The 14,214-nt window shown below is 36.5% G+C and overlaps 2 protein-coding genes and 1 long non-coding RNA gene across 3 annotated transcripts; 2 read left to right on the top strand and 1 right to left on the bottom strand.

Moving 5' to 3' along the window:
- Positions 1–350: 350 nt before the first annotated feature.
- LOC140976930 (uncharacterized) lies at positions 351–9,293 on the top strand. Its single transcript, XM_073441366.1, has 3 exons — positions 351–644; positions 7,692–7,799; positions 8,305–9,293. The coding sequence occupies exons 1-3, from the start codon at positions 576–578 to the stop codon at positions 8,986–8,988; spliced, it is 861 nt and encodes a 286-aa protein (XP_073297467.1). The 5' UTR covers positions 351–575; the 3' UTR covers positions 8,989–9,293.
- Positions 1,813–3,617, bottom strand: LOC140976931 (uncharacterized). Its single transcript, XR_012175344.1, has 2 exons — positions 3,502–3,617; positions 1,813–2,056 (listed from the first exon to the last, which is right to left on the bottom strand). It is a non-coding gene; the product is annotated as an uncharacterized lncRNA (long non-coding RNA).
- LOC140977724 (wall-associated receptor kinase-like 21) lies at positions 9,004–14,035 on the top strand. Its single transcript, XM_073442468.1, has 8 exons — positions 9,004–9,124; positions 11,174–11,737; positions 11,934–11,960; positions 12,062–12,508; positions 12,595–12,710; positions 12,855–13,115; positions 13,425–13,625; positions 13,745–14,035. Exons 1-8 carry the CDS (start codon positions 9,004–9,006, stop codon positions 13,811–13,813), a joined length of 1,806 nt encoding a protein of 601 aa, XP_073298569.1. The 3' UTR covers positions 13,814–14,035.
- Positions 14,036–14,214: the final 179 nt, after the last annotated feature.

Here is a 14,214-nt window from a genome sequence, read left to right as displayed (position 1 = left end):
TAATATTTATAGTAAATATAGATATGATCGACTCATATCATTGATATAAATCTATAAGATCGTTTCAGAATATGCCTATTCTTTAAAATAAAAATAATATCTTCATTGTTATGCAAAATATATTTAAGGCAAAAACTAAATTAGACGGTCTCACGTATCGTATTTTGTGAGACAAATCTCTTATTTGGGTCATCCATGAAAAATCATTATTTTTTATACTAAGAGTATTATTTTTTATTGTGAATATCGGTATGAACGTAGGGTTGATTCGTGTCACATATAAAGATTCGTGAGAGAGACCTGCTCTATATTTAATGATCTTAGGTAGGATAAAAGCATGTTTGTTAGAAAAGCCCAACCCCTATCAAACGGCCCGGCCGGGATTATTTGTGTCGGACTCGAGTCTAACCTACATCTCTGTAACGAGGATTTTCTTCTTTAGATTAGAGCACATCATCAGCTTCAGTCATCTCCCTCAAAAAACTGTAATTTCTCTCCTTATTATCCCTTTCGTACGTTCATATATATTATTCAATGATGATAGAAGTTTTTATTGATTTCTTGTTTATGTTCTGATGTATAGCAGGGGAAAATGGTTTCAAATCAAGAAAACACCGTTCGAAGCTTCGACATTGAAGAAAATTGTAAAACAAGCAGTCCCTTTTGCGCTTTAATGCTTAGTTAACTTTATTTGGGGTTTAATGTGTGCGATTGTGCAATTGAAGAGTTTATTTTCTGTTGAAGTTTCTATTTTTGCTACATTTTGTTGCTTGTATTAATTGTGGCGTGTGGTCTGACATGACCTATAACCCTTCGAAACCACACTGTCCTGAAGGTGGAGTGTGGAGTGTGGAGTAGAGATGACAAAAAGGGTAAATTAAAACTTGCTCAGGTGACTGCTTCAGGTGGACGTCCGTCTTGGCCTGTGAACCAATATTTGTTTCACATCAAATTTGATAACTCGGTGACACTAAAGTCAAAGAAAATCTTCAGTGGCTGAAAATTTGGTTCGAGTATGTGCAGTAAATCGATATACCGAATTTGTGCTTCGTCCAAAGACTGGAGACTAACGGAACCCGCCTCATGCAAAATAATTTTAGGACCCGCTACCCTGCTCTTGCAACCTATAGGCTATAGGTATCTGATACAAAATCCGATTGTTTGGTTAACAAGAAAACTGGTCAAGGTTGATTTGGTTCCTTAGACATGCATAGAAACTTGAGGATATTGATATATTATCTCCTTCACAAATAGCCAGGTTTAGTGCCTGAAGTAGTACGGGTTGCTAAACTTTTGTGTACCGGTATGTGTATTTTCTTCAAGATCATTGTTACTAATCAAAACGTTGTAGATACATTACAAGCCATTTATTTCTTAATTTGTTCAAATTCTTACTCTCACGTACTGATATTTGGATTGGCAAATTGAATTACGTAGTAAAAGAAAGAATTACCAGGCTTCAAGAGGCTGAATTATTGGGCTACACACTAGAGATCTAATATTGTTTGGTCACTTTGGTGCACATGAAGTGACTGAATTTGGTTAAGTGGGTTGGGGTGTGTGGGTGTAGACCAACCAAGACAGTTTCTGGTTTAGTATTTATTTCTTACATGTATGGCTCAATTGAATGATCAATATCGAACACCCTTATTAAAATGATTGGTCGCTAAAATTGAAACGTCTATTTCTTAAATACTACTGAAATTTTTGTTCGAAGCTATGGCCGAAAATACACACGTACTCATATACATATAGATATGTCAATCATGCATTTTAAAAGGTCATCCAACCACTGAATAAAAATAAATGCAGTTAAAGAAAACGCAAACGTGACTTCCACTTAGAAGTTACTGTTTAAAAATAAACACCAACATAAATCTAGAAATCTGACAATCACCGAAGCATAAAAATCGTGAATATTTTGAAATACTGTTTAAAACCCATGTCTCATAATCATATTATGTGGAAGAAATGCAAGGTCTTCGGGTTCTCACGTGCACCCCAGCTTGGCCTACTCAGTCTTCAGCGTCTCTAGTCTCCTCGTCCACATGATCGCCTGCATCAATCACACCTTGTGAGTCTAAAGACTCAACACACCTGAACCGTTACAACAAGTACATATATATATCATGTAAGAGTGAAAAGTACTGTAAACAAAGTAATTTTCTTGATGTTAAAAAGCATGAACATAAACATATTCATATCAAATCATGTCATCGTATACATAATAATTTTTCTTTCATTGAATTCAGATAATTAGTTGTGACTTTCGTATCAGCTCTAGGTCGATGAATCCATCTACATATAACCGCGGTACCCTACGGCGGGGACATTATCGACATTTTTACTCGTCCACTGAGCCTTGACCTTACGTGTTCGTGTTCATTTTAGTCACAACCAACTTACCTCCTTCAAAAACATTTTCATTACTTGTAAAATTTATGCATATACATATATTTCTTTAAAACCAAGCATGCAACGTGTTTTCCAACATTCACATAAAAATCCATGTTCATAATCAACATATACATTTCAAATATGCATTATCAATTGTCAGGGCACTGCCATGGCTGATAACCTAACTCGGTGCAAAAAGACCATTTCCCATTCAAACTTACCAAACGCCACATATTTTTAATCATTTTTTAGACGTAAACTTGAGCTCACGCTTTAACTTCTATAATCTGTTTAAAACTTAGACTGGAGTCTCGGTTTTAACCCGAATCAACCCGAAACTTAACCATAGTTCAGATACTCCTAACCAAACCCCGTATACCCAATTTAAACCATCAATAACCTCGGACACATCGACCTATCAACACCCAAAACGAGACATGCTGACTAAAATCATTAACCCTCATGTACTGGACTAGCGCTTAGGCGCTGGCTGTGTAGCGCTGCGGCGCTTGGTAAGCGCCTAGGCGCCATGCACCGACGCTGCGGCGCTACAAGCACCGAAGCTCAAGCGCTGCGACACTAATTGTGTAGCGCCACAGGCGCCACTCCCGCGAACCAAAACCCCAAATTTCAACCTCGAAGCCAAACCATCCTACACCCACTCGGCTCGGACCAGGCTCGAACCAACCTATCCTAGGCCACAAACGACCCTTCCTGAACTGCCCTAGCCATGGCCCTCAGCTCCATGCACTCGAATACACGTGAACCACCCGAACACCCCAAACCAAGTCACAAACAAGAAATTCGATCTGCCACATACCAAACCAATCCAGTTCTGAAGTCTTCACCTAAACCTATTCTAAAACTCTTGTAGAACGTTCCCCACCTCTCAAGAACCGGCAGCCCCCTTCACATGAAAGTCAAAAATCATATGCATGAAGAAAAAGTGTAAAAACTGATCCAAATCAATAGATCTATCATTCATCATGTAAAATAGAATCAAAATACATAATATGACGTGAAAGATGAGAAACCGAAGGTATAGGGCGTGCTTTTGCGATTAAACGCTCGAAAAACAATGTAAGCGATGCGAGAGATGGATACCGGAGGGACGAGACAACGTTTCTTATGAAAATCCTTGAGAAAACCGATCAAACCTGCTGCTGGAACTCATGAGTGGCTGCTGGAGGTGGGCGTGCAAGGGTTGAGGAGTGGGCGTTTTTTTTTTTTTGATTAATAACATTAGGGTTTTTGGGCTTAGGTTTAAAAAAATAAAATGTGTAGGAGTCTAGGCCCAAAATATGTTAAAATAAGCCCATCAAGCCCAATACCACACTCGTAAAATATTTCGTTTAAATTAGTTTTTCAAAAATATTAACCGAGTCATCAAAAAGTCTTCCATTTTGCTAAAAATCGCCTACCGGTTTAAAATATGGTTCAATGTATAAAAATATCTTAAAAAGCCAATTTTCGAAAATTACAAAATAAATACACCATATATTAAATAATTAAAAATAATTATTTAATAAAACATTTTCCTCAACGGTCCCCGGTTTCCGTTCTTTGTTCGAGCGTGAAATACTACTAAAAGCCCTATATTATGCAATTCAAGTAACCATGTCATATAATCATAGAAATCATGTCATGATCCTGTACTTAATGCATCTAGAATAATAAATCAGACATTTTCATAAAACCCTAGATTTGCATGCAGTCGGGTTACGTCGTTTGAATTTCTAGACCTTACAAAAATAGTTCGCAAATCCAATGTGATTTTATTCTAGCTAGAAAACCTAACTAACAAAAACTCCGAAAAGTCTGTAACCTGCCTTACCAGCTTTTCAAATTGATCATAACTGGATCTACAAAATAGTGTCCGGTTTTGAACTTGTTTTTTCAGATCATTGCTGCATTTTTTTTCCCTTTTTTTATGTTGTCTGCAGTTTAACCATGCCATAGTTTTGTGCTTTCTGCAGTTTATTCATTACTACATACTAGGAGTGGGTTTTGGGAGAAGACACCTTTACAGTAGGATACAGGAAAGAATGATGCCAAAAAAAAGGTGCTTCAATGGCTACCTCAAATAAATGAGGAACATGAATCTCAAAAAATTTCTTGTTTCTGTTATATTTTTTTCCCTATCAATGTATCCATTTATATTTTAGAAAACGGATGTTGTGGTAGCTCGAGCATGTTAAGAGCTAGTAGCATATTTCAAGGGTGGCGAAACAATGTGCGGTAGATGAATGTCTGCTATACGTTAGCATCATATCATTAGCAATGATGTAAAAAAGGGCTTTTTATCTTTCTTTAGCCATAGATTCCCCCATTTTTGCAACGTACCTGTCGAAATTGCAATGGAAGCCCAAACTCAGCTGCAATTCATTTAGATTACAGAAATCGTTTCTTCAGCCAATTTTTTAACAATTCCCACTAGCATACCATGAAATGTGACTTTGGGCAACTATTCACTCAGGCTTCTGTTATCAGAAGAAGTGTATATTTTCCCTACTGCCATGTATTGATTAGTTAAAAGACTCTTTGCAAAGAAAAAATTCCATTTGTTTGCTTATTGTTCAGGCAGAAGTTCATCTAAATCGCCAGTTTTGCAAATTCTGAATTCCGTTGTTTCTGGTCCTCATCTTTTGGAAACTCCTGAGACGCTAATACATTATAATGCTACTTCTTCATGATAATGGATATCTTCCATACTAAGTTGGTGTTGTCATGGATTCTAGTCATTTAAAGGGAAAACTGCTCCACACATGTCTTCTTCTTTTGTTCCTGCATAGGGTGTGTTCCCTTCAAATTTCCTGAAAATCATGTTAATTTTGTTAGCCATTGCTAACATCATTTTTTCATTTGGTGCTATTTAATGGTATTATTTTTGGATTTAGTAAGGCTTGGCCCCATAGTTTGTATTCTTTTACTGGGAGGTTTGTTTAATTTTTTTTTAGCTATTTCCATCTTGTTTGTTTCCTTATATGAAGTGCAGGTCTTTAATCCTTTATCTGGCTTGAACTTTACTTTTAGGCTAACCGTCAGCCGTGGACCTCTGTTAAGATATTCATGGATGCTGTTTTTGCTGCAAGGTACTTAAAACTACCTAGTTATTTAATTTCTGTCAGTTTTTCACCATCTGTCTTCTTGAGCTGCTTAAAACTTGTTCCTTTTTTCCTGTCCACAGATTCAATTTAGCAACATGAACAACTTAAAGGCTGCAAATCCATGGCATAAAATCATGGTTGCTATAAAGCAATTCTACCACACGAACAGGTCTACAATTATTGCCTATTGTTGTTATGTTTCCCTTCTAACTGCTCTCCTGTTATTCTTTCACCAGCTGTTTCTTTTAATACAAAGTTCAACTGAGGGTATGAAAATTTGCAGCAAGAATGACATGAAGAATTTGGTTGACGCCCGCATCATTAAAACATCATTTGACCCAGAGATTTGTCGCCACGATTTCCATCAGAAGAACTTACTCACAAGGTCCCAGATATTTGAGGCGAGACAAATGTTTGATCAAATGCCTCGAAAAAATACATGCTCGGTAAACATGATGATTTCTTGTTTTCTGAAGCCGGACAATTTTTTTGATGCTAGGGAGATGTTCGATAAAATGGGTGATCGAACAGCAGTGTCTTGGACGATATTGATTGGTGGATATTCACAAAACAAGCAACCTCGTGAAGCTTTTATCTTAGAGGATCGGCAAACTTGGCTTTGCTCTCACTGGGGAAGCAGTTTCACTCTTCCATGACAAGAAGTTGATTTATGTCTTAACGTTTTTTGTGGCAGTGCACTTCTTGACATGTATGGAAAATGTGGATCCATGAAGGATGCTATTGTAATTTTTGAAGAGATGCCTGTCCAGAATACCGTTCTTGGAATGCATTGATCTGTGCGTATGCCCAAAACGGAGATGACAAAACCACATTGAGGTTAGTTCCCTTGTGTTTTAAGAGCCTGCAGCCACCGCGGGCTTGTTGACGAAGCATTACGGTATTTCAATTCAAGTTGATGTGCTCTGTAGAAGGGGATGATTCAATGAAGCTGAGACAATCATGGATGCCGTTCGAGCCTGATGAAATAATGTGGTCATCGGTTTTAAATTCATGTCGGATCAATGAGAATCAAGATTTTGCTAAGAGAGCTGCTGATGAACTTTTTAACATGGATGTGCTCAGAGACGCTGCTGCCTATGTCACCATGTCGAATATTTATGCGGAGGCAGGCGACTGGCAACAGGTTGCAAAGGTAAAAAAGGCCACGAGAGTCACATATTCACTGCTAACGATAGGACTCATTCGAAATAAAAGCTTGCACTATTCAGTACACCAGATGGATCTCGTATACTTGTTCTAAAGAATTTAAGAGCTTGTTTTGATTGCCATGCCGCGATAAAAGCGATTTCCAAAGTTTTCCAGAGTGAAATCAGTCAGGGATTTGAGTAGGTTCCATCATTGGGGATTACTGGTGACAATATTGCGTGCTTGCTTCAATGGAGAAACTTACCTGGCATGATACTGATATAATACTGGGAAGAGGAGCACCAATGAATTTTTGTAGCAAAAGCGTAAATAAAGTGAATTGATAGTTAATAATAAAATGGCTGATATAAAGATTAGTTAATGCATTTGTTTTTATAACTGAAATTTTAATACATGACCTGAGGCCTCACAAGTTTTAATAAAAAATACATAAATAAAATGGAATCAACCCAAAATTTGAAGTTTAATCAACTTCTTGGTGTGAGAGTGATGCAACGATATCATTGTTTGGGGATGATGTGAATCTCAATCAACGCTTCAGGCTTAGCGACGCCGCGAAGAAGTGGCTTTGGTTGTCTGATCAGCTTTAAATGGATTTCTAAGGTATTGTGTTTTCGTGTAGAATTCTTTTGCTTTTTCAATGGAAAATGCATGTGGTCAATTTTCGAGATAACTTGTGATAATCGTCATGTTCTTAAGGGGGTGCTTTAAATTTCCGTTGATGTAGGGTTTACCATTGCATGTTTGTACTTCTACATTCACCATCGGAATTTAATGTGAGATGACCAGCTCTCTACGGGTAGTTACAAAAGTTTTCAGGGGTTCTGTTGTTTGTGTGTGTGTATATTTTTATACTATGCACTCGTGGCGTGATGGTTGAAATGAGAATGATGATTGTAATATTTATGATACTGTTTGCAGGATGTCACAACTTGCGACATTTTTATCTTTTGATAAATATTGATAAGTTTCTATTTATTAATGTTCTATTATTTGTTCATGACATCTATGATATTCTAGGATACAAATAAATTCAAGACAAGGGAGGAATTAGTAGCTGAGGAAAGAGATTACGAACGCAGAAGGACGTCTTATCGCAGCAAGAAATTGAAACGAAATACTACAGAGGTTGGAGGTTTTTATTTTGTATTCTTTGTTACATGTTAAATTGTACTCCTCTCCTCTTGTTCATTGTGCCTTTTTGATGTGGCACAAACTTTTGTGTGAGAGTTGGGACAATGAATTTTTTGGGGTATCTGTGTTTTTGTCCTCAATATAGTGGTACCATCATTATGTTAAAGGAGGTTACTTTTGGAAAAAATTCCTTAACAAATTGGCTAGGGTGAATTCTTTGTGGCCGTGCAGTGCCAGAACCACGTGAGATATTTGAATCACACCATGTGCATATTATCACCTTTTTCTGCATAGAGATGGGAGGGGCATAGGCCCCTGCTGTTCAACCCCAATTTTTTATGTCGGCAATTTATTTATTTTTACTACGATTTCACCTGGTATTGTAGCTCGCTTGAGATTATATTTCCTTTAAATTGATGTTCTGGTCAATAAATCACTGTACTTAGAAGTTAGAACTTGAACTAATATTTTATAATCCCTCCCTCATGTTGGCCTAAAGGTCATGAGGGATATTATAGGGGAATATATGGAGGAAATCAAGCAAGCTGGAGTGATTGGTAGCATGTCAAAGACAGCTGAAGAGGCAGATGCATCTGCATCTGAATATTCATATAGGCATGAGAGTGCTACTGTTGTTTCTGGATCAAGAAATTATCAGGCAACATTATATCATGAAGGCCAATTACATGATAACGGAAATGAGTTTCACTCTCGTTATGGTTCAGAGGACTTCATGGATGGGGTTCAGGCTCAAAGACGAGATTCCAGTTGGTATATCGGCTTACGAGATCCTAATAGAAATACTGTGAGGGTTGGACGTGATAGAGATGATTACTCAAGAAGCCATGAGGAAAGACTGATAGGAGTCAATCACAAGAACAGATGGGTAGTGGAAAAAGGACCGATAATGTGGAAATCTTCGAAGAATGTTATTCCACACAATCATGTAGAACGCCACATGAACGGCGAAACAGTCATAGAAAAGAGAGAGGCAAGGGTCACCAAATCAGTCGTAAAAGAGAGAGACATGATAGAGGGAAAAGCAAAACAAGCAGGGATCGTAGAGACAGAGAAGAAGACAGAGATGAGTATTGGAACAGAGGGAGAAGCAAGACAAACCGGGATCTTAGAGATAGAGAGGAAGACAATAACAGGCATTTGGACAGAGGGAGAAGCAAAATAGACAGGGATCTCAGAGATGGAAATGAAGACATTAGTGAGCACAAGAATAATAGATGGAGAAGCAGAACACACAGGAATTTTGAGTTTGAGGACAGATACCATCCTGTGCAGAATTATGATGACGCATGTCCTTCGATGTATGTGATATTAAGTGAAACGGGTTGGTCAAGTTAGTGATGACATCTCCATCTATGAAAATTTTCATTGCTGGTTCGTGCATGAGGTAGATTTTCTTCTGATGTTGTACTGATTTCTCTACTTCTTTGAGATCAATATTGACGAGTCTGCCTTTTATTTGTGCCTTCATCAAGTGTGTCAGCAAGAACTAACGCATGATGCATTGTATATGTAATTGAATCTTTTTGAAAAATAATACAAACATAAATTAAAAGCAATTTTTATGTTACTGTTTATGAAAATGAAAATTTTGTATTATAAATGGGACACATCTTTAATTTTATTTATTATTTATTTCAGAGAAATGGAAAGAACTCGTCAAAATGACGACCCACATTTTACACTCAAAATTGGGAATCGCATTGTTTATATTGGCGCAGTTATTCACAGCAGAATCAACCTGTTATTTCTCCACTTTACATATTTAACCAAATTTCAAGTGTCGACTATTTATTTTGAGATTAATTTTCTCGGTTTCTCAGACATCTTTCGACAGCATTAAAGTTGAGATGTAATAAAAGATGTCTTCTCTGAAAAAAATAAAGGCAAAATATTAATTTAAGTACAGTAAGTGTTGATGTTTGATATTTTTTGTCATGTATATTTCGTTGAATTAATTATAATTTTGTGACTATGTTCTTTTGATCAATTTTAGTTTTTTTCGTCAAAATCATGTAAATAAATGACTAATATATTTGTTAAAATTTATAATTACGTTTACAAACATGTGTACATCTCAAGAAATTTTTAAACAACGTAGTTATAAAAAATTGTCAATAAAATTGGTCATTTAATTACATTATTTGAAGAGACGGATTAACATTTATCAAAAAACATAGTTACATGAATATAATTGATTTAACGAAATATACATAACTAAAAATATCACACATCAATATACGTTGAACTAAAATTGATATTTAAATACTTTGGATTGTCAAATATGCTTTGATATATGGAAATACAAGGGTGTCTAAAAGTGAAAATGCAATGTATCGAGTTAATATCATATTAATTTTTTTGGAGCGAGAAAATTTAATCTAAAATAGTAATAAGCGAAATTTATTCCTGGGAAAATAAATAAAAATAAATATTTTTTTTAGAAATATAATCAATCATGTTGTGAGGCTTCATCAAGAACTTAGAAAAACATAAAAATGCAGTAACTTTTAACTTGAGGTACGTAGAAATTTTCATTGGCATCCTCATTTAGTGTAAAATAAGAACTTGACCACTCATTTTGGTTCCTCAACATAGACCAACCGCAGTGTACGTTAAACTAAAAGACTAAAATTTTTGCATTTGCACAAACTAAAATAATGATTAATTTTTAAGAAGTTTTTGGCTGTCAAAAATCCATCTTTGGGCACATCACTTGATATATTTTCTTGAACTAAACACGCATATTTTCTCCATTCACACGCTTTGTGCCAAATTCGAGGACATCCCCGTGAATGTAGTCGGGTTTTCATATATTAGACATTCATGGCCAAGAAAAGTTGATTTTATCCGGGGGTGACTATTACTAAGCAAGAAAACAATAGATAAGATTATCCAACTTCGATTTTAATGAGGAAAAGGTCTTGTATAAATGTGTATCACATTTTTGCTGTCAAAGAAAGATACTGGTTTTTTAAAAGACTGCCACATACATTGAAAATCTGTGACAAACTTCTCGTGTTAAATCGGATTAGTAAAGAAGGAAAATGAAAGAAAGATTTCTGAGATTTAATCTTCTTTATGTAATGCTCACATCTCTCTTTTATGTCCAATGTTTTTCATTGCCATCTACAGGAAATCCAGGTTTATAATGTTTTTGTTCTCTTTTATGTTATCTTTTTTCACTTTTAAAGATCTTTTTTTTGGTGTCATTTATGTACTTCAAGCTAAAGGGCTTCCTCAATTTTCTCATTGTAGAAATAAATTTATAATAATCTATGAAACAAGTATATTCAAGAATCGAGAATTTACCTTCAATTTTCTTGATCATATGCACTTGTGACATGCAGTTTGCGGATTAAATTTCTCTGCATTCCCTTACCAACCGATCGGAGGATGCACTCAAGTTGAAGAACAACTCAAAGACTGGAATGGGTTCTTTCCCAAATCAACTTGCTGTCAAAACGTCCTCCTTGTTTTTCTGCACGCCTTAGCCCTTCAAGCCCTTGAAAGTCCAACAGGAGATATCTTCATAGCTAAAGATCACTGGAACGACTGTTCTGGACCGTTTACTCTACAGCCAAACGTGTCGGCTCACAACTGTGGATATGATCACTTTTACAGAGGAAGTGGCCAATGCTCTAAGCTTCAGTTGTCGAATATTAAAACAAATGTTACAGGAAAATGTTCACTTTTCAGCTCTTCCACGTTTGATTATGCTTGTGGCAACTGCACCTCTGCAATATCGAGAGAAACCGATTCATTGTTAGATCACTTGAAGATTGATAAAAGTGATCACGTAGAAAAGGCTACATGTCTAGTGGCTGTTATTGCCTCACTGATAGCTGAGAAGATGAATGGTTCCTCTGAGATCGGTGGTTTCAATAGATGCTTGCCTGCTTTGGTCATACCAGGTGAAATGAGCATCATGTTTCAGGACTCCTGAATCTTAACCGATAAATATTTGTTTTCTGATTTTGATAATCGAGCATATGTGCATTAAGCGAAAGAACTAGAATTTTAATTTCAGGGGCGATTTCTGTTTTCTTGAATGAATATCCCTTAGGCCTTAGTTGCCGATCTGACATTTCCTCATTTGTTTATGTGCAGAACAAGTGAATTACATCAGACTCAACTGTAAGTCAAACTTCGTTTCATAGTCACCTCACTTGCTGCAGTAAATGACATGCACACTTGAGTTCAAAATCTAATCTCACCCACCCTTAAAATGTCATCAGATAATCTGGCAGAAGCTCTCTTAGCAATAATATTAGCGACGGGTGGGCTATTGACCATTATCACACTAATAAAATATGCTATAAAAAATCGGAAAAAAGAGGAAAAACATCTCAAAGACAATGGCCTCACTGCCTCTTGCACAGCCCTCTACAGATTCTCAAAAACGGAAATTGATAATGCGATTAACTTTCTCCCCGAAAAGAAGTACCTAGGAAGAGGAAGTGCAGGGGAAGTTTACAAGGGCAGGATCCCGAGCGGACAACCAGTGGCAATCAAGCAGTTATATCAAACAAACACCACAGATACTTTTTTTAGAGAAATCGAAGGCCTTTCGAGAGTCAGGCATGCAAACCTAGTCTGTCTCTTTGGTTGCTGCTTTGAAGATGGGAAACAGTATCTAGTCTATGAATATTGCTCTAATGGAAATCTTGCTGAACATCTCTTGAGTATGCATTCTCGATAATTCTTAGAATATTTCATACGAAGTTCTTTGGAAAATACAGATGTCTGATCATTTCAATATGATTAGCAGGGAAAGATAGTGTACTAACATGGGAACTAAGAGTCAAAATCTTGAGAGATTGTGCGCTTGCTCTTAAACATCTGCATCACCATGTAGATGGTTGCATCGTTCACAGAGACATCAAGGTAATACACAAAATATTTACATATCTGAGTACGAGATGCAAGTGTATCAAGAAAATGTATCTGAATTGTTCTGTTCTTCAATGGCTTTGGTTTTTCTTTACCTAATTCTTCAAAATATTTTGCACTTCTCCTTGCCATCTGCAGTTAACAAACATTCTCCTGACTCAAAAAATGGAAGCAAAGCTTTCTGATTTTGGATTGGCAAGAATAATTGGAATGGAAGAAAGTAAAGTATTTACGGACGTTCGGGGAACCATTGGTTATATGGATCCTGAATACATGAGTAATGCCAAGCTGACCTGTGCTAGTGATATATATAGTTTTGGTATAGTCATGCTCCAACTTTTATCGGGGCAACGAGTAATAGAGCTAGACCTGAATGCAAGAGATCAACTGATTAGAAAGGTAGCTTTTATTAACACTCAGCTAGTTGCACATCCGTGAACCTACACATACAAGCCTTGATTTCTTGGTGATTCATCAAACGACCCAGTGTCAAATGCAGGGCCTTGAGTCTCTCCCTTCCTCTGGCAAAAATTTAATTATGCATCCGTTGTTTCCTATAATGTTCTCCATCTGTCCTATTAGCACATTCCACAATCCTATTTGGGGACACACGAGAGAAAATTTGGCTTATATATGGTTCATGCATCTTCCACAATATGTGTTTACTAATAAGCTTAGAAAGGCAATGATCCTCAAAACTTTTTCCAGGCAAAGGATGTGAACATGATGAGACGACCACTGACAGATTTTCAGGATCCACGCATGAATGTAGATGTTAACTCCGTAGATTTCGAATCCATACTGCAGATAGCAGTGCTCTGTGTAGCCAGTTCAGGCTCTGGCCGTCCCACGATCAGTGTGGTTTGTGACGAGTTGGACAAAGCTTACAAAAACACCATAGCTGAAATGGTAGGTGCAATCCTAGTATACTGCATTTTCAGGTCTATATGCGTGTGTACCTGCATGCACGCACCTGCATTTCAAATCTTAATATCTAAATTGTGATCATATGTCTGATTCACTTGCAGGAAGCAAGAGAGGACAGGAAGTTATTAGAAGCCACAGCCTCAAAATCTCCCGAAGTGATGCAAGTGTAGTTGATTGCAAATATAGAAATCTATTGATTTTCTTTTAAAGATAGATCTTACAAATATGGCTTTGGAGTTGACTTAAATGCAGAAAGTCCTGTACATTTTGGAGTCTAAAGGACCTGACGATAAGGACGTAATGTTATTAGCATTAAAATATATTCCAATCCGAATCCAAATTTTTTTACAAATATTCTAAAGATAAATGCTCATTTAAACCCTGAATCTATCATAAAATTCAAATCGTTGTTATATACTAGTTTATCATAGATAGAAATTTCTCAAGGATATTTATACCTCAAAAAATATTTTGAAATAACTTTAAAAGAATACAAACTTTTACTTGGAAATATCTGCACCCAACCTGTTGTGTATACAAATTTTGATCGCTCTCTCTCTAAAAAAGGAAT

The sequence above is a fragment of the Primulina huaijiensis genome, chromosome 5 (genome assembly GCF_012295235.1).
Source record: "Primulina huaijiensis isolate GDHJ02 chromosome 5, ASM1229523v2, whole genome shotgun sequence".
Taxonomy (NCBI): domain Eukaryota; kingdom Viridiplantae; phylum Streptophyta; class Magnoliopsida; order Lamiales; family Gesneriaceae; genus Primulina; species Primulina huaijiensis.
The sequence above is the reverse complement of the archived record's forward strand: the minus strand, read 5'-3'. Positions and strand labels throughout refer to the sequence as shown.

Excerpts from the sequence above, each read along its gene's own strand:
- LOC140976930 (XM_073441366.1), top strand. The coding sequence starts at position 576 with ATGTATAGCAGGGGAAAATGGTTTCAAATCAAGAAAACACCGTTCGAA. Across the intron at positions 645-7,691 it reads CTTCGACATTGAAGAAAATT|GATACAAATAAATTCAAGAC; the intron begins GTAAAACAAGCA and ends ATGATATTCTAG. Across the intron at positions 7,800-8,304 it reads TGAAACGAAATACTACAGAG|GTCATGAGGGATATTATAGG; the intron begins GTTGGAGGTTTT and ends GTTGGCCTAAAG.
- LOC140977724 (XM_073442468.1), top strand. The coding sequence starts at position 9,004 with ATGGAAATGAAGACATTAGTGAGCACAAGAATAATAGATGGAGAAGCA. Across the intron at positions 11,961-12,061 it reads GAATTACATCAGACTCAACT|ATAATCTGGCAGAAGCTCTC; the intron begins GTAAGTCAAACT and ends AAATGTCATCAG. Across the intron at positions 12,711-12,854 it reads TCGTTCACAGAGACATCAAG|TTAACAAACATTCTCCTGAC; the intron begins GTAATACACAAA and ends TGCCATCTGCAG.